Here is an 18371-nt window from a genome sequence, read left to right as displayed (position 1 = left end):
GTGCAGACAAAATACATCAAACAGTAGTTTTTACAACACTGGACATGAGGTGATGAAGCATAATGGCCCCTGAGAGCCAAGACAGGATGGGTGAGGCCTGGGACTGCTCAGCCTCCTGTCCTGAGCTCTGTCCCAGGCTACAGTGCATCAGGGAGGAGAAGACAGGTCCCAGATGCAGGAGGCAGAGCTGAGCAACTGGAGAGATCCTCATGAATAGCCATTGCCAGACAGGGCATCAGAGCTCACAGAGGAACCTGAGACCTGCAGAGGGTGCCCTTTGAGTCTTTAGCACAGCATGGGTCGAAGCTGTGTGCAAGGAAGCTACCCAAGACCAGAAAAACGCCACTTGAGCTTAGTGCCTGGCTTTTGCACCCACACAGGGCTGGAAACAGCTGTCTGCATCAGCCAGATCAGAAAAACACATAATTCACAGGGCATTAGGCAGAAAACTGAACAAGGTCTCTTAATAGTGGGTAATAATTAGCCCTGGAGAGATCAATGCTTTATGATCCAGGCCTGCTAACAAATCATAAAAGTAAGACTCAAGAGGATCAAAGTTTCCAAGTAATTATCTGTGTCCTAGAAAAAAGGTCAATAATACTTATAGGAGTATAGAAAATATTGAATACCAATATGTAAAACCATGATGCCTGGTATCTAAACAAAGATTATCAGGCATGTGAAGAAACAAGAGACTCAACCCAAAATGGAGAGAAGAATCAATCAACTAAAACTAACCTAGAACTGGTGCCATTAGAATTTATAGACCAGAACATTAAAAATAAATCTCATATATTAAAATGTTAAGCAGAGACATGGATGATGTGAACAAGATCCTAGTCAAATTTTACAGATAGAAACTCCAAGGTCAGAGGTAGAACCATATATTGATGAGATTATAGCAGATTAAGACATGGCAGAAGAAAAGGTTAGTGAAATAGAAGGCTAACAGCCATAGAAAACTCTCTGAAATGAAACAGAAAAAGAATTGCCCAAAATGAAATGAGCACCAGTAAATGATGAGACTTCAGGCACCTTAGTGTAAGTCCCGAAGGGCTACTTGAGTAGGGTATAAAAAAATATCTGAAATGAACAAATTTTTTCCAAATTTGAGGAAAACCACAAACTCCTAGATCCAAGAAGATCAATTAACCTCAAGCCTAAGATACATGAAGAAATCCATACCAAAGAGCATTATCATTAAATTGTGAATCCAAGTGGTTAAGAAAAAAGTCCTAAGAGTACACAGAGGTGGAAAAGAAAAAAAAAACCCACAAAACCCCACCATGTTATATTCAAAGAACAAAGCTGAATGAAAATTGTTTCAAAAGTGACGGCAAAAATACCAAAAAAGGTTGACATTAAAAAAGATGAAAGAGTTTTGTCGCCAGCAGACTCATATTATGAGAAACGTTAAAAGGGGCCCTTGAGGCAGAAGGAAAATGAGACCAAATGCAAAAATGGGTTACATAACAGAATGAAGACTCCTGGAAACGATAAGTAAATTTATGTTTCCGTCTTAGTATTGAAATATTTTCAGAGATAATAAAAGTAATTTTGTTGAAACAAAAATAACAACAGTGCACTGTCAGGTTTAAAACACATGCACATAAATATTTGACAATAATAAAGGCTGGGCAGGGAGAAATGGAAGGACACTATTTTAAGTTTCTTATACTATGTAGGAAGTGGTATAATCACTTGAGGTTATACTGTAATAAATTAACAATGTACTTTGTAAGCCCCACGTAACGGAGAGTTATCCACAGTTTCTGATTCAGGAAAGTTGTTAAGATGTCAATGCTCCCCAAACTGATGAACAGATTGGACACAACTCCAGAATTTAAATTAGGATAGAAAACACCAGAAAACCGAACTTTGGTTTCCTTCAAATTCGTTAGTTAAGGAACTTATTGATTATAAACCCTGAGAACTTCCTTTATTAGGACATTAGAAATAAACAATATACTACTTATAGGCATGAAAGTCTAGAAATAATGCTGTCACGATGGGTTAAGGAGTAGGATTTAATATTGTTAGCATAATGCTTGTTTTTTTATTATTTGAACTTCAAAATTTTCTAGTGTGACCACATATTATTTGTTTAGTTGAAGAAAGTTTTTAAAAAGAAAGAAGGGCTGAGGGCACTGTTCGGTGGTAGAGTGTGTGCTCAGCATGCCCAAGGTGCTGGGTGGGATCCATCCCCAGCAAAAAATAAAACAAACAAAAATAACAAAACAAAAGTACAGAGAGAAAGAGAGAGAGAGGGATAAAAAGGAAAAAAAAATTCATCACTTAGAATGTTTTCAAATCCTAATTCTGTGAGAATGCACTTAGGTCCAGGGTGGACAATTCTCACTTCAGTTCATAATGTTTAAAATCTTGTTTCTATCAGAACTGAACATGGCTTCTGGACAGAGAGTATGTGACTATGTGAAGGGATGGTATGTGCCTTCAAAATATGCAGTCTTCCCTTGGAACAAGGAAGCTATGCGAAAACTAGCTTAGTGGTAGAGCACGTGCCTAACAGGTGCAAGACCCTGGGTCCAATTCCCGGCATCCGAGAGTATTACAACTAGTGCCATAAATGCCAGTCCTTTATCTGTATGTTTAATCAACTAATTCACATTCTGTAGACAAATAGAACATTTTCATTGAAGGCCTCAAATCCTTGACATTACTTCTCCAAATCTATGTTCTAAGCCTGGTCTTACTGACAGTCTATTTAATACTTATTAAAAAATGTTTTCAGAATTGAAACATATTAATTTCAATTACTATCTTTAAAATTCAATTCAAATATCCTGAGGCTTAAGGCACTGGGAAGAGCTACATAAATTGGTAAATTTATAAAGATACAAGGTGCTATGTCAGCCACTCTCTGAGACTAAACAGGAATACAGCCCAGCTCACTTGATCTCTGGTCCAAACAGCCTCCCCTGCTTTCAATCCTCCTCTCCTATTGCAATGTCTGCAGGGGGTAGGCCAGGGTCCCCTTGCCACCTAAATCCAAAGCTAACTGTGATGGAAGTGGTCATTTACCATTGGCATCATAAAGATTCTTGGTGAAGGACACTTGTGCACTCTCACACATTAGGGTAACCCTCTGTAGGGAATTTTTAAGGGAAAAAAAAATGTTTCACGATTTAAAACAAAACAAATTGAGAAATTGTGGCCAAGAAGTTTGCCAGTTATCTTACTGCCTCAACATAAGCACTATTGTATTTTGGTGTACTTCTTTTCAGTCTTAAAAAGATAAATATCTGTTTTTAAATTTTAGTCATTCATTGTATAGTGGTTAAGAATAAGGATCTTAGGCCAGGTGCAGTGGTACATGCCTATAATCAATCCCTGGGCAACTTGGTGAGGCCCTGTCTCTAAGTAAAAAGGGGTTGGGGATGGAGCTTAATGGTGCACCACTTACCTAGTACATGTGAGGTCCTTGGTTCAATCCCCAATACTGCCTGCCCACCCACTTTCTGCCCATGAAAACAATAAGGACTCAGAATTCCTGAGTTTGAATACTAATTAATAGCTGATGAGTTTGGATAAGATACTTTATTTTATGACTCAATTATTATGTCTGTAAATGGGTTATATAAGCACTTGCTTTCTATGGTTGAGAATTAAATTATATATATATTTCTTCATAAATATATATATATATATATATATATATATATAAAATTATTTGGCTAGACATGGTTCTTCATGGTGTGTGTGTGTATATATATATATATAATTTCCCCTGCTGTTTTATATATTTGGTACGTAGTTGGCTTCCAAAAATTTTTGTGAAAGCATTCATAAATTAATCATTTTAAATGATAGCATTAAATCCTAGACCATGTTCCTAGGCTAGAAGCTATTTTATAGAACCTGGACCTAGAACCCAGACTTAAAATCACACTTGTATTTTCCTCCACAACAAGTAACTTCTGCATAGATTACATTTGTAAGTCAACTGAGCTCTAAGGCTTGATCAAGGGCCAAGTCTGAATGTTCTTCCCACTCATAATGCAAGATGCAAGATGTGAACAGAGGAATTTGTGCACATGTGTCCATTCATCGAGTGAACAGTTACTCCTCACACTGTGCAGGGATTGTTCTGGGCAGTGACTTAGACAAGCTCCCTATTCTAAGACTATATATTATAATAAATGTCATATAGCACAACTATTGCTTTCATAATCACTTCACAATAATACAGCTTATTCATGTACAGATTTAGATGGGTAGATTTTGGGTCAAGTTCAGACACCTCAAAACAGCACTAAATATAGGAAATGCTCATTGTGAAATTGATAGCTTATAGAAGGCATTGGCAAACCACAGCTTCTTGTCTCTAATGGACTTCCTGTTCTTGTAAATAAAGTTTTATTGGAACACGGCCATTCATTTGTGTACTGTCTATGATAACTTTCAAGTTCTAGTGGCAGAATTGAATTGTAATGGCAGAAACTACATGACCTGAGAGCCTAAAATATTTATTATCTGGCCTTACAAAAGGTTTGCAAAGCACTGGCTTAAAAAACACATTCTAATAAAGAGCTCAAAAAGTTGAATACTAACAAAACAAATAACCCAAACAATAAAGGGGCCAAGGACTTGAACAGACACTTCTCAGAAGATTATATACAATCAATCAACAAATATATAAAAAAAGTTCATCATCGCTAGCAATTAGAGAAATGCAAATCAAAACCACTCTAAGATATCATCTCACTCCAGTCAGAATGACAGCTATTATGAAGACAAACAACAATAAGTGTTGGGGAAAAAGGCACACTCATACATTGCTGGTGGGACTGCAAACTGGTGCAGCCAATATGGAAAGCAGTATGGAGATTTCTTGGAAAACTGGGAATGGAACCACCATTTGACCCAGCTGTCCCTCTCCTAGGTCTATGCCCAAAGGACTGATTTTTTAATCAGTTTTTAACTGGATTAAAAACAGCATACTACAGGGACCCAGCCACATCAATGTTTATAGCTAAACTGTGGAACCAACCTAGATGTCATTTAATAGATGAATGGATAAAAAAAAATGAGGCATATATATATACACAATGGAATATCACTCAGCAATAAACGAGAATAAAATCATGGAATTTGCAGGTAAATGGATGGAGTTAGAGAAGATAATACTAAGTGAAGTTAGCCAGTCCCAAAAAACCAAATGCCGAGTGTTTTCTCTGATATAAGGGGACTGATTCATAGTGAGATAGGGAGGGGGAGCATGGGAGAAATATACGAACTCTAGATAAGGCAGAGGGGTGGGAGGGGAGGGGGGGCATGGGATTACAAATGATGGTGGAATGTGATGATCATTATTATCCAAAGTGCAGGTATAAAGACATGAGTTGGTGTGAGTATACGTTGTATACAACCAGAGATATGAAAAATTGTGCTCTATATGTGTGATAAGAATTGTCATGCATTCTGCTGTCATATGTAAGTAAAAAAAATACATTCTAATCTTATTCTAATAGTAGCAGCATTAAAAGCTTTTGGTAAATAACAAAAGAGACTTCTTTAAGGAATTTTGGTCTTGGCTCTCTGTATTAACAAGTAAGAATATTGTCCCCAGCTAGATAGGGAGCTGTGCCACTCCAGAGGAACAGGATCTCCCCTCTGTGCCCCCTGGTAATTAGGAGGTGAGGTTGCTTGCATTGACCAGCCAACACTGTGAGGTTTCCATCAATGATAAGTGCTGCTAAGCCCACCTCTTCCAGCCACTAAGTTTCTACAGTTTCTCTGAGGTGGGGTGGGGTGGGGTGGAGAGGGCTGCAGAGCATTCTAGGGTGGAGACCCAGGCATATGTTGGGGTAAAGAGGGTTGAAGAAGGAAGGTTTCACAGAAAAAAAGAGTCTCTTTGAAGCCAGTGGAGATGAGAAGGAAGCTGGCCTTTCCCTCCATGAGCCACTCCAGAAACTCTGAATTTAATTTGTCTTCAACGTGAGTTTCCCAGCTCACCTGCTGCCCGTGGTGCTAATGTGGTTATGGTCAGACAGCCGACTGTAAAAATGGCACCTTTTCACTCAGCATAATGACTCTCTGCAGACCTCCAAGTCATAGCTGCTCAGTTTACTGACAAAAACAAGCTTTTATTGCTGTTGGCACCACTGAGCCAAAGCAGCCAAAGAAGCACAGAGAACTCCTTATCGGCCATGCTCATCGTCAGCACAACTGTCAGGGAACTTCCCCTTCCGGGATCCTCCAGCAGCCGGTGATGTAAGGGGCTGACCCAACACCCGGGGCTGGCAGTTAGCAGCGTCAGCTTTTAATTTCTAAGCACCACAAATGTGGGGTTGCGGGGGGAGGTCTTCCTCCTTCTCACTTAATGACTCCACGCTGGTGTCATTTGTAACCATCACTTGTGAGAGTCTAATTGCACGGTGAAGTCAAAATGTTAACATCATTAAATGGAAGAAGTTAACCAGGATGGCAAGAGGCTCCAGTGAGAGGCGAGGGCCGGCCAAGTCTTGTTAGGTTTGTTTCAGGAGAATCTGGTTATCTTTGCCCTTGATCAGAGGTGCCATGTGTCACTATGGGGAGTGTCAGGGCTACGAGTTCTCTGGAAGGGAACGGAGCCTGCAGAGTTAGGTGCTCAGTGCCCTGGTGCAGAGAAACAGAAAGGTTTAATAAAAGCTCTGCCAGGTGTTTTGTGGGACAGAGCAGGCTGTGGAAGGAAAACCGTCCTGGGCTGAGTTGCTCAAGTCACGTCCAGGTTGCTGGCCTTGGACGGAATTCCGTTAAGCCTCAGTTCTTCCATCTACATGTTGCGGTAACAATAATACTCACCTCAGAGCATTGCTAAGAGGTTTAAATGGCATCCAGTGTGCAAAGGCACAACCTGGGGCAAGGAAAGACCTTAAGACCGCTATGTATGACAACGAGCAAGAAGCTGCGGTACAAGAACTCGGCTCACACCTCTCAAAAGCATCCAAACCCGGCATCTTCCACATCAGTGAGGCCCAGGCCGAGCCAGGCAATGACATTGTGACTGCAGGGCAATGTGGCCCAGATGTTCTGGAAAAGTCCTTCCTTCTATGGACATAGAAGGAAAAGTCCTTCCTTCTATGGATGGACAGCCTGAAACTCGGGGTTTTGTAGAGACTAACCTTCTATGGAAGGAAATGCCAACGTCTCGTGGCAGCAAGGATGCTTCTGCCATGTGGCAGGCAGTCTGGGGTGCAAGGGATGCAGAAAGGGGAGAAGGACTGACAGGAGTGGTCACCTGTGTGCTTGGTGCCAATGTGAGCCTTGATCTCCGCTTCCTCCATGGTGACAAAGTCGCAGGCGGTGCAGCAGATGGAAAACATCCACTGCTCCTTGTCCACGTGGAGTGACATGTGGCTGACAAACTGGACATTGAGCTCAGTCTCAAATCCACACACGTGGCAGCTACACGAAAGGACAAAAGGAAAGAGGGAGAGTGAGACATGCTTCCCGTGTGTGCGGCGTGGAGCGTGTAGTGTGTGCGTGGAGCGTGCTCACAAAAACTAGTTTTGCACGCATCTTCTCTCCACCAAAAGGTATCATGTTAGAAAATTCTGCTTCCTGGGATGCCTCTGAAGTGGTCACTGTGCCAAACGGATTAGGTGCCAGCATAATGTAACAATCCCATACATGCTATAATGATGTTAAATAATCATAAAGTTAATTAAAAACTACAGCTTCCAGATGCTGCACATCGCCTAACTGATTCCTTTGGGCAAAGAGATGTGGGGCGGTGTAGCCAAGGTATTTAGCGGTGCTGGTCCACTGATAAAATTGGAGTGTGCTGCACACCCCGGAGCCTCTCTCTGGCACTGGAAACCTTCCTGAGCAGCAAGGAAAGCACACACAGGTTGTCCTGTGGCATGCGAAACCTCGGGCAGTCCTGTCCGTGATAACTCCTGATAGAAGCCACCCCGCCTCAGAGACGCGTTGCCAAAGCAAGTATCCAACAATATCTCGAGGCCACATTTGGTAGCGAGCCTGATACCTGGACTTTTATGGTGACTGAACCAAATATTGATTCACCTTTGACTATGGACATTGCTGGGACTAAAGGGCACATAGCCAAGGGACAATATGTGATGTCTTCTGAGCTATTTCCTCCTCGGGGGTTCTCAGATTTATTTTTCCTCATCTTTTTTTCCTGCAATTCTTAGGCGGCAGCAAGGGGCTCAGTTACAAAGTTCGGGACCACACAGACCCAAGAGCTGATCATCCCAGAGCCCTGCCACTCTCTGGAGCTCCGTTCCACAGAGGTCCTCCAAGACCCCTTCTCTTTCAATTAACTCGACTAGGCCAGACTGCAGAGGAGTCCCTGCCACACAGGGTTGGAGCTAAGCAAAGACCGGATTCAAATGAAGATCTGCATATGATTGAGACAAGGGCCTTGGTGACATAGGCCCTGGGGGAAGACTGGCTGAGAGCCCCAAAAAAAGGCGTCTGGGAGGCCCCACTGTGTGCTCGTCCTCAACTCACCTGTAATAATAAGGGTGTTTCTTCCCGTCACTGCCTTCAGAGGTGACAGCGCTGACAATGTCCTCGGTGTCTGTACTCACCAGCTTCACAGAATGGACAGTCAAGTGCTGGTTCAGATTCGCACGGCACTTAGCAGCATAGGGGCACAAGTGGCATTTGTATTTTCTTTCCTCTGGGGGGAGAACCAACAGGAATAAACCCAAACTGCTCTCAGAAAATGAAATCTCGACCCCTGGCCAGACATCACTGAAGTGCACCAAGGAGAGGATGAGTCGAGGCTCATTTCAGACGAGGACAAAGGTCACACCTTGGAATAGCAAGTGTCTCAAGCACCCAGCAGTTTGTGCCTGTATTAATCCTCCCAAAGATAAAAGAGGGGCTCCCAGGGCCATACCTCTGAGCAAGACTTGACGGACAGCCTGAAACACGGGGTTCAGTAGCGACTAACCAAATACAGACGCAACGCTGAATATGGAGGCCAAACGTCACGCTGCAGGGCTGATGGGCCACAACCTGGGACAGCACATATGCCTCCTGGGACACTTCCCTGGAGTTCTTCCTGACAAGGTGAGCCCCACAGGGGCTAAAGGGTACCGTGTGTGCATGTGTGTGTGTGTGTGTGTGTGTGTGTGTGTGTGTGTGTGCCCCTATGTGTCAGTGTGAGGTGCTGAGCCCGGCAGCAGAACAAAATCAACATTCACAGCTCTGGAGCGTAAGAGAGGCCCATCATTTTCCCTAAGCTCCCGGCCTGGGTCAAACATGAAATAACAACTAATGAAATTAAAGTAAAAAAAAAAAAAGACTTGTATAAAATAATTTAATTGGACATTTTCATTTAACATAAATAAAATAAAAAATTTCAATTAATTTCTTAATGGAAATTCTCATAAAACTGACTAATGTTTCAGGATTGTTTCCAGAGTGGCATTCTGAATTCATTTGGTTAATCAAGCAAATTAAAGTACCAGGAGCAGGGCTTTGCTTTCATTCTACAGACAGAGGCAGTGAAGAACCACAGCACAGCCTCCCTTTCCATCCCTAATCTGACTTGGTGTTTCTGTGCTTGGGTAGAAGAAAATGCCTGTCTTGTTTACATCACAGGAAGAACCTGGGAAAGAAGGTGTTTCTACACCACACTAAGCATCACTGTTATCACAGGAGGTCCCCAGCATATGAAGGGTGCTGCGGGGACGGGGGGAGTAGTCCTACAGCACAGGTTATTACACAGAGTCCTTTAGAATCTTTGCATTTGTGTAAGTCAGTGAGGCTGTTGAGCTTTGCTATGTATTAAGGTTACACTTTCCCCCTAAACTGAACTGCGAGCTTTCTTTTTCCTGTCACTTGGGAAGGATTTAACAACATTGGAATTTCTGACTCTCAAAAGGTGAGAAAGAACTCATCTGGGAGAATTTTTGGAGCTCTTTCTTTCCTACTTTTGGATATAGTTTCTTCCTTTGCTTTTCTTAATGAAACTTAATTGAAGTTGTCTCTTTTGGGGTCATCTCCTTCCTATTACTGGCCTGTCATCCCAGTAGCTTGGGAGGCCGAGGCAGGGGGACTGCCTCAGCAACTCAGTGAGACCCTGTCACTATATAAAATATAAAAAGGGCTGGGGATGTGGCTCGGCAGTTAAGCACCTCTGGGTTCAATTCCTGGTATAAAAACAAAACGAAGGAACTAAAATCAGCACACTATAGCGGACATGCACACTAAAGTTTATAGCAGACCACTATACAACAGCCAAGTGATGCAATCAGCCCGGGTGCCTGTCAATGGGTGAATGGATAAAGAGTGAAATTATGTCTTCACTTATTTTTTTACTGGTTATGTTATTGTTTATTCCTGTTTTACTCCTTGTGAATTTGGCTCCTCTCCCCCATTCTTAGAATCACCCATTATTTGTCTACTGTTCAATGTAAAGGAGGGCTGGTCTTAAGGAACTTGTTTTAAGCAGACTCGGTGATGGCCACCTCGTACTGCTCCACCCAAGACTCCCTCGTGTAAGAGTGCACACTATGGTTTCTAGAATAGTCTCCAATGTTCAGGAAACTGAAAAGACCAAGGTGGCCCCTTCGCCACTGTTCCACCATGAGACGAAACCACTAGGACAGGTGAGGCCTCTTCCCCTGCTCCTTTGAGAGGAGTCTGTCCACCTGCTGGAGAGCTCAGCATAGTCCCCGGGCACGTGGAAATGTGTGTGTCTCCTCCGCGGTCCTCCCTGGAGCTCAGTGAACTTCCCAGTACAAACAGAAAAGCCTTCCCAGGTCTTGCTTCAACATGCAGGACACGAGACCCCGGAGGTCCGGGTGGACACCTTTCCTCCACTTCCTGAACCATTTCTCTCAGGGGAACTCGACTTCTTTCAGAGGCTGGTGACAGTCAGGAGGACGTGGCAGGGAGGTGCCTGCTCACCTGTGTGCAGCGAGAGGTGTCGGGACAGGGTCTGCTGTCGGCCAAACACTTTCCCACACACGTCGCAGGGGAAAAGCTGGTCGTTGAATTTCCAGGATGGCAATCCGTTTCCCGCCTCCAGGACTATCTTTTCTGTTTCTGCTGAAGAGAATAAAGAGTCATGAGGAGGGACTGCGCAGCAGGGAGGCACTGCATTTTGGTCAACCTGAGGGCTCTGGCAGAGGCCCTCTCCCAATGGATGCGGTTCGTGACTGCAAACAAGACCCACAGCTGGTCCTCATGCTCATTTCCTGTCTCTGCGGAGACCACTCGAGAAAGGTGAGGTGGCGTCCAGTGAATTACAACTCCCCAGTCTTTAGCTGACCCAATCCCCAAGTGATTGACAGTACACCATAGGCACTCAATAAATACTTTCTGAATGAATGGTTGAACTGCATGCTAAAATCTTAGAAATGTAAACTGTTGCCTCAAGATACTAAACACAGTCTTCTACATCTCAGATTCCAGTGCAAATATCAAAAGTCCCATCTCATACGGCCCTTTACGGAGAAAGCTTTGTCCTCTGTTCTGGGTTGGGCAAAATTCTTAGCCAGGAACTTGTTTTCAGCAGATCCAGGGATGGTCACCACGCACTGCTCCACCCAAGACTCCCTCGTGCAAGAGTGCACAACTATGGTTTCTAGAATAGTCTCCAGTGTTTAGGAAACTGGTGACTGACCTGCACGTGACTCACAGCCATGGATAAGTGGACATGAAAACTTCCCATTTTAAAAAGTTTTTCTTGGGCTGGGGTTGTGGCCCAATGATAGAGTGCTTGCCTCACATATGTGAGGCACTAGGTTCGATCCTCAGCACTACATAAAAATTAAAACAAAATAAAGATATTGTCCCATGTGTAACTAAAAAAAATTAAAAAATAAAATAATGCTTTCCTTTTTTCCTAACCATCTGCAGGATTACCTCCCATTTTCCTGTCCATACTTCTCAATGAGCTGATTTACAAACATCCCTTCTGCAGTAAGGAGACAGGAGGCAGTGCCAACAAGAGGTAAGGGGACACGTCCAAGGGGACACTCATCCGGGCCTCCTTTGAAGACGCTTTGAGTTAGTGTCTTGTCCTTTACCTCCGTCATTGTGAATCTCAAAGCACAGAACCGCATCACAGAACCCAACACCACCATGTGGTGCTAAGTAACTGATGGGAAGAACTTTTCATAAGGAAATGCTTAGACCACTGGTCAGAGGTAACGGCAGGAAAAAGCACTCTACTTCACACAATTTGGCTAAAACTGCTTCCCAAACACACTCTTCCACCTGTATTTGGGTAACTGGATCGATTTTCATTTGAATGAAGATCTGCCAGATGGCCTCACCTAAGGAAAGAAGAAACAAATAGGGACCTGTGTTTGGAGATGGGGGATGGTGACACTGCAGTTCTGTTTGCCGGGAGGGAGGCTCCGGCCAGCAAGCCCAACACTGATAACACACACTTGTTGACTGATCTGTGTTTGTTACAACTCGCTCTTTGGGCCTGGGGAGAAGAGCTGGTCCTATGAAGGTAGGATGATGGGGGACTCAAAACGGCTGAGAGGCAAGGGGTGGGTTGTGGGGAAGGCAGGGTGAAAGGGAGGCCGGGCCAGGTGAACTGCTGAAGGCAAGAGCCACTCTCAGACAGCGTCCTTGAGCCCAAGCAGTGGGCAGGCCAGCCACACCGTCACGAGAGGGTGTTCAGGCAGTTCCTTTTAAGTGTGCGATCCAAACAGCACTTCAAAGGAGGACGACAGTAATCATGATTAGGAGAGGTCAAGAGGGTACAGGGTCTTTGAAAACTTTCCCAGCAAGAAGGAATTAATTGGGTCACAGACCCAACAAGTAGGTGCAATGAAGAATAAAGAAGTCTCTTAATGATTCTTTCAAGTATTAGTCATGTTCTTGGAGAAGCTGGAGCATCACAGAAGTCCGTTCCCTTCGTGGCCTAGAAAACCAGGACATCCGTGGAGCTCAGTGTGAGGCCAGCAGGTCTCCCGGTGAGGGCTCTTAGAAGGGGTCACCCCAGCCCTGCACGAGACCCCAGCCTTGTCCGGGGTGGCTCCCATCCCCTCCGATGTCTGCATCAACCACAGCAATCTGTCTCCCTTCCCCAGGAAGGAGCAAGGCCATCTGACCCTATCCCAGAAGGGACAGGACCTGAGAAGCCACAGGAAGGCGTTTGGCCTCGGAGAACCTTGGAACCCAGGGCAGGACAGGACCAGACTTGTGCCTCTTCCCCATTTCCACCCAAATGAACGTGAAAACCTCAGAATCATTTTTTGATGTCTCCCCTTCCTTCTTTCAGCACATCTCAGCGGTCACCCAAACTGCCCATCTCACCTCAGAGATCTTTCTAGAAAGAACCTTCTACTTTAATGGAATCATTATCTCTCACCAAGATTGTTGCAAAACCCCCAAAACAGCTTCTCGGCTGCCAAGTTTCAGCCTTCCTGCAGCCCCTCCTCCCCCCAGAGGCTCCACGGAGCTCTTCCTGGGGCACAAGTCTGATCATGTCTTGCCTGTATTCCAAACGCCTTCCTGCGGCTTCTCAGGTCCTCCACTGTCCTACACCAGCCTCCTGCCATCACCCAGTCGCTGGTCGGAGTGGGAACCAAGGATTTCCTTCTAAGCCGTCGATGCTTTTAAATCAACTCTTTTCCACCAACAGCTGCTCCCACACCACCACTTCTGCACACCACCCCGACTTGCTCTCAAGGCCTCTCTGATTCCATCCCCTCGATGCAGCTTCTCCAGTTCCCTAGAATCAACTTCCCCTCCTCATCCCCGAAGGCCTTCTAGAAAGACTTCCATGGCACCACTTTGCCCTGTCTATTATTTGTTCACATAATGCTACAGTTTGGAGACTGAATGCTCCCTAAAGGCCCACGAATTAAAGGCTTAGTCTCCAGCTCAGGGCACCAGTGAGAGGCAATGGAACTTTAGGAGGTGGGGCCTAGCGGGAGGCATTTAGGTCATTGGGGTCATGCCCTCTAAGGGGATACTGGAACCCAGGTCCTCTGCTTCTGACTACCATGTGTTGAGTAGGGTGCTTCCCTGTGAACTTCCTTCCACATGTGTCCCTCACCACAGGCCCAAGGTAACACGGCCAACTGACCACGGACTGGAACCTCTGGAACTGTGAGCCAAAATAAGCCTTACCTCTTTTTAAGTTGATCATTACAGGCATTGTGTTACAGTAATGGAAAGTGGACTAACACATCTCGCGTATCACCTACACATGTCTATATATCTCTCTCTCAATATAACGTAAAGCACACAGCACAGCTCAACAAGCAGCAGAGCTTCCTATGGAGGTTCTCTGGCCTGCCTTCCCTGGTAGACTGTCAAGTCCCTGGGGGATGAGGCTCTGTCTGATTTATCTATGGACCCTCAGTATGAGCACAGTACTTGATACATTATCAGTGCTGAGTATATATTTGTTTAATAAATGAATGACTGAACGAAAGGGTCCAAGTGAGACAGGCACAACTGGAACTTACCAGTATTAATTAAGGTCTATCACCAACTCAAGGGGAAATATAAAGCTACCTGCCTTCCAAACAGGCATTTTAATGCCACTCAAGAGAGGTGCTTTTATGATTCTGTTAGTGGAAAGGTTTGCCGTCCTGTGCCACACTCCCAAAGATTTTATAACCTTATTTCCTCCCAACAGCATGGAACCACCAGTTGATTCTCTTTAAGACAGTCTCTCTGGCAGACACGGGTTAACCCAATGGCCATATTCAACTTTCCTTCTCCCTGCCCTCTCCTACTATGAAGGCAGCTAGGGCAGCTATGTGCTAAAGTGCTGGTCAATGAAAAGGCTAAAGCCTGTGGATTTTCTGATCAAAGGAAAGATATGATGGGATGTTGGTTGTCTTCTTTTTCCTGCCTTGATCACAGAAGAAATGTCTGGGACTGTGGCAGCCAATCTGTGAATATGAAGCATGAGGATAAGATGATATCCAACTGCCAGGATGGAGTGAAGGAAAGATGAAAGAGCTCAGGGTCCTTGATGGTATTTCTCTGTAGCTGACTGAATGCCAGTGGTCACCCACCTCTGGACTCCTTGTTTTATGAGGAAAATAAGTCCCTGTTTGTTCTAGCCATGGTTAGCTGGCTGATTTTCTTAACTGAAAACCCTTCCTGGGGCAACTCTTGGCTTAGGACTTTGGATATTAGGTTCTAGCTTTTGACAAGCTTTTCCCCAAACCCCAGCACTCTTTCAAGACCTCTCCGTATTCACTGTCAGCAGCAATGTGTGCAGCCAGCTGAACCCATTTCCACATTTCCACCTTAATTAGCTTCTTCTGTTCTGCTTAAGAAAACTTACAACCTTCCTTTAGATTATCGAGGAATTTGATTTTTGACAATTTTTCGCTGACACATAATATATAAAACAGAAACGTATACATGTCAGTAACTGATTCTGAATCAGTTCCAAAGTCCCCAGAGTAGAATACAGGCATTTAAAAAAAAAATGTGGATTTTCTTCATCTGTAATCTCATGCCCCTTAGTATTTGTTTCATTAATTTAAGAAAAAGCAGCAGCAAATGTATACTTTACATCTCCATTTCTTTTCCAACAAAATACTTGTCTAATAATAATCTTTTTATTCAGAGTCTCAGAGGACATCGTCTCCTTAATTTGCTTTTCATACACCACTCTGATCCCTGAAATGTACATAAATTACACCCTTCAACGCCTGGTTACTTGGTGTTATGCATTCGGATGTTTCTCTCTCTATCTTCCCACCTTGAACATCATTTGGGTAGTTTTTCTTGTTGGTGGTGCTGAGGATTGAACTCAGGGCCTCACACGTGCCCAAACACTGAGCTACATCCCCTGCTAAGTTTTTCTGTTCAATGAAGCAAAGGGGTGTGCAGAAGTGAGCCCTTCTATCCCCCAGTACAGCTGGAAAAACAGGAGCAGAGTGTTAGGGGAACCCCCTCGACTCTGCACTGTGCATCTCAGTCTTTATGAACTGAGTTTACAGTGAACTGAGGCCCCTTATCCATGGCCATGAGGTCTAACTGGCCAAGGTACAGCGTGACGGACAATGCGCCTCAACCTAGGGATCCCAGGGCACATGTCTCAGCTCCTGCACAGGCTGGGAAGATGAACCCCCAGTACCTCTCCAAAAGCCTCCACGGAACACAGTGGGGAGGCAGCTCTGTCAAGCTCTGCTTGACGGGACTTCAGATCAGGTAAGGACGAGGATACCTTCCAATCCAACTCCGTTTTCATGAGGACAAAATGAAGCAATAATTTCCAAGACCCTTCCCCCTCGGGGCACCCTACACCCTGCGCAGGGTGGGGAACCGTCTCCATGGTAGGTGACTAAGTCTCCAGCCTGTCCCAACCTTAGTTCCAGAAGGACCTTAAAGGCCATCTTGTTCAACGGTCCCTCTTCACATATAAGTGAAAGGGAGGCTGAAAGGTCCTACGTAACTGCCCCGGGTCACCCGGCTAGTGTTGGGGAGCACAGAGACGAACCCCCAGTCTCATTTAAGCTCCTCCAAGCCATAAGAAATCAATGCCAACGTCTACGACCAACAAGGGCTTTTTCTTGTGTTCTTGGCTCTGGGTGGAAGGCTCTCGGTTACAAGTGCCTGTGTGCAGACCTGGCAACGGCTCCCAGAAGTTTCTTTCCATTTCTTTTCTTACGAGGGTCAGCCTAAGCTACTGCCCGGCGTAGAGACGTTAGATGGGCGTCATAAAATCAGAATAAAGACAGACCAAGGGCAAGGTTGGTATGGTTTGGGTCCGTTATAGACCCCAAAGTCTCATGGGTCCAGAGGTGGGGCTTTTAGGCAATGACTGGATCATGAGGGCCTGACCTCATCAGTGGATGAATCCAGCCAATGGGTTAATTAGCTGGATTCATCCACTGAGAGCCGAAGGGACTGCTGGGAGGTGAGGCCTAGCTGGAGGAAGTAGGTCACTGGGGACACGCCCAGGAGGGGATTATCCTGGTCCCTCTCACTTCCCCGGTTCCCTGAGTTGAGCAGCCTCCTTCCGCTAAGCCCTCGGGCCACGACGTTTCTGCCTTGGAGCTGGTTGATCACGGACTGAACCTTCTGAAGCCTCCGGCCAAAATCAGTTGTTCCTCCTCTGGGCAATTCCTGTCAGGTATCTTGGTCAAAGTAAAGAGACGCTGACTAACTCCCAGATCCAACAGGAACATCCTAAAAACCCACTTCCTCTGAGTCAACTGGTTGTTAATGAAGAGTGATCCCTTGGGCCTTTCCCTGCCATTTGAGAAACATTTGGGGTAATAAATAAATGAAGAAAAAAAAAAAACCACACTAACAAATAATAAGAATTCAAAAAAACCAAATATCAAAAACAAGGGGACGGAGGAAAGGACTTCAGTTTGCTTCCTTTCAATTTGGACACCCTTTGCCCTGGATCTGGTGCCCGGGGGCTTTGCTGGGACATTTTACTGTGTGAAGAGATCCCTGCTTTCCCTGACAAAAATAACCCTCTCCAAGAACCATCTCCCAACCTGGCTTTGGCAAGAGGAATGCTGAGAGAGGAGGCTTTATTTGGGTAAAGCTGTAAGTAAAAGATTGGCCAAAATATGACCTCAACTCATAAATAACTATCTAGATCAACTGGAGCCACCGCAGCTGGTCACGGAAGAAGCGGCTCTGGGGCCGCCTGGGTTTTCCATTATGAAATATGGTATCTTGATCTTTCGTTTCTTTCATCATCAAGGCTGGCAAGTTTTGAGGCATAACTTACACTGTAACTGTGCTGCCCTCCATACTCCTGGAGAGACAGACCTGTCAGCTCATTCCCCAGGCTGGGCATGGGATGTTCTGGTCGGGCCAATTCCGACAGGCCCCATGCTCTGGTCTCAACGCACTCTGCTCTGCCTCTGCCTAAAACAAGCGTCCACCTTGTGGGGGGCTGCTTATGGAGTGAAGAGCCAGCTGTGACTTACGCTTCTAATGGGTTTCTCTTCCTTAGTGCTTGCAGTTCTTCTAGATCTCTTTAAAAACAACTTGGAGGGGTCATTTCAACTTAGGGTAACTTGACAACATCCACCCTTTTGGCTCAGAGGATCTTTCTTGCAGCACGAGGACAGAAGCCACATGGCAGATGGCTGGCACTGGTGACCTATCCCACCATTTTACTGATCACTAGCGACCCTGCACAAGGTACCAGCGGTGCTGCTCATGGGAAGTCCTAACAGAACTAGAAGTTTCATGATCACCTCTCTGCAGGTCTTGGAGTAAGGAAGCAATGATTCAAACACTTTGTCAAAGAACAGGATTTTCTGCTGCTCAAGGTGTGGATCCAACCAACTACTAGAACCACACAATTGAGCAATAGTTCTGTTAATCTGTGGCCAATTAGAAAACACTGGGTGAAGATTCCTACCCATAGAAGAGTTCACAGCCTTGAACTTGCTTGTTCTCCTTTCAATCTTTAATGCTGAACT

General features: G+C 44.9%; 1 protein-coding gene across 9 annotated transcripts in view; it reads right to left on the bottom strand.

The window, feature by feature from the left end:
* Nucleotides 1-18371, bottom strand: part of Znf827 (zinc finger protein 827) — a 162791-nt gene that overhangs the window by 7623 nt on the left and 136797 nt on the right. For 7 of the 9 annotated variants that reach the window (XR_013426139.1, XM_078022066.1, XM_078022065.1 and 4 more), the window contains 3 exons: nt 10891-11031; nt 8479-8650; nt 7241-7407 (listed from right to left, as the gene is read on the bottom strand). Coding sequence is in view for 8 of the 9 variants with exons in the window: in XM_078022066.1 (XP_077878192.1) it covers nt 7241-7407; nt 8479-8650; nt 10891-11031 (480 nt within the window). In the remaining variant the exon portion in view is untranslated. The remainder of the gene's footprint in view (nt 1-7240; nt 7408-8478; nt 8651-10890; nt 11032-18371) is intronic. The other 2 variants (XM_040293249.2, XM_078022062.1) reach the window with 1 other exon arrangement.

This window comes from Ictidomys tridecemlineatus, chromosome 9 (genome assembly GCF_052094955.1).
Source record: "Ictidomys tridecemlineatus isolate mIctTri1 chromosome 9, mIctTri1.hap1, whole genome shotgun sequence".
NCBI lineage: Eukaryota > Metazoa > Chordata > Mammalia > Rodentia > Sciuridae > Ictidomys > Ictidomys tridecemlineatus.
This window is presented reverse-complemented; position numbering and strand designations above follow the sequence as displayed.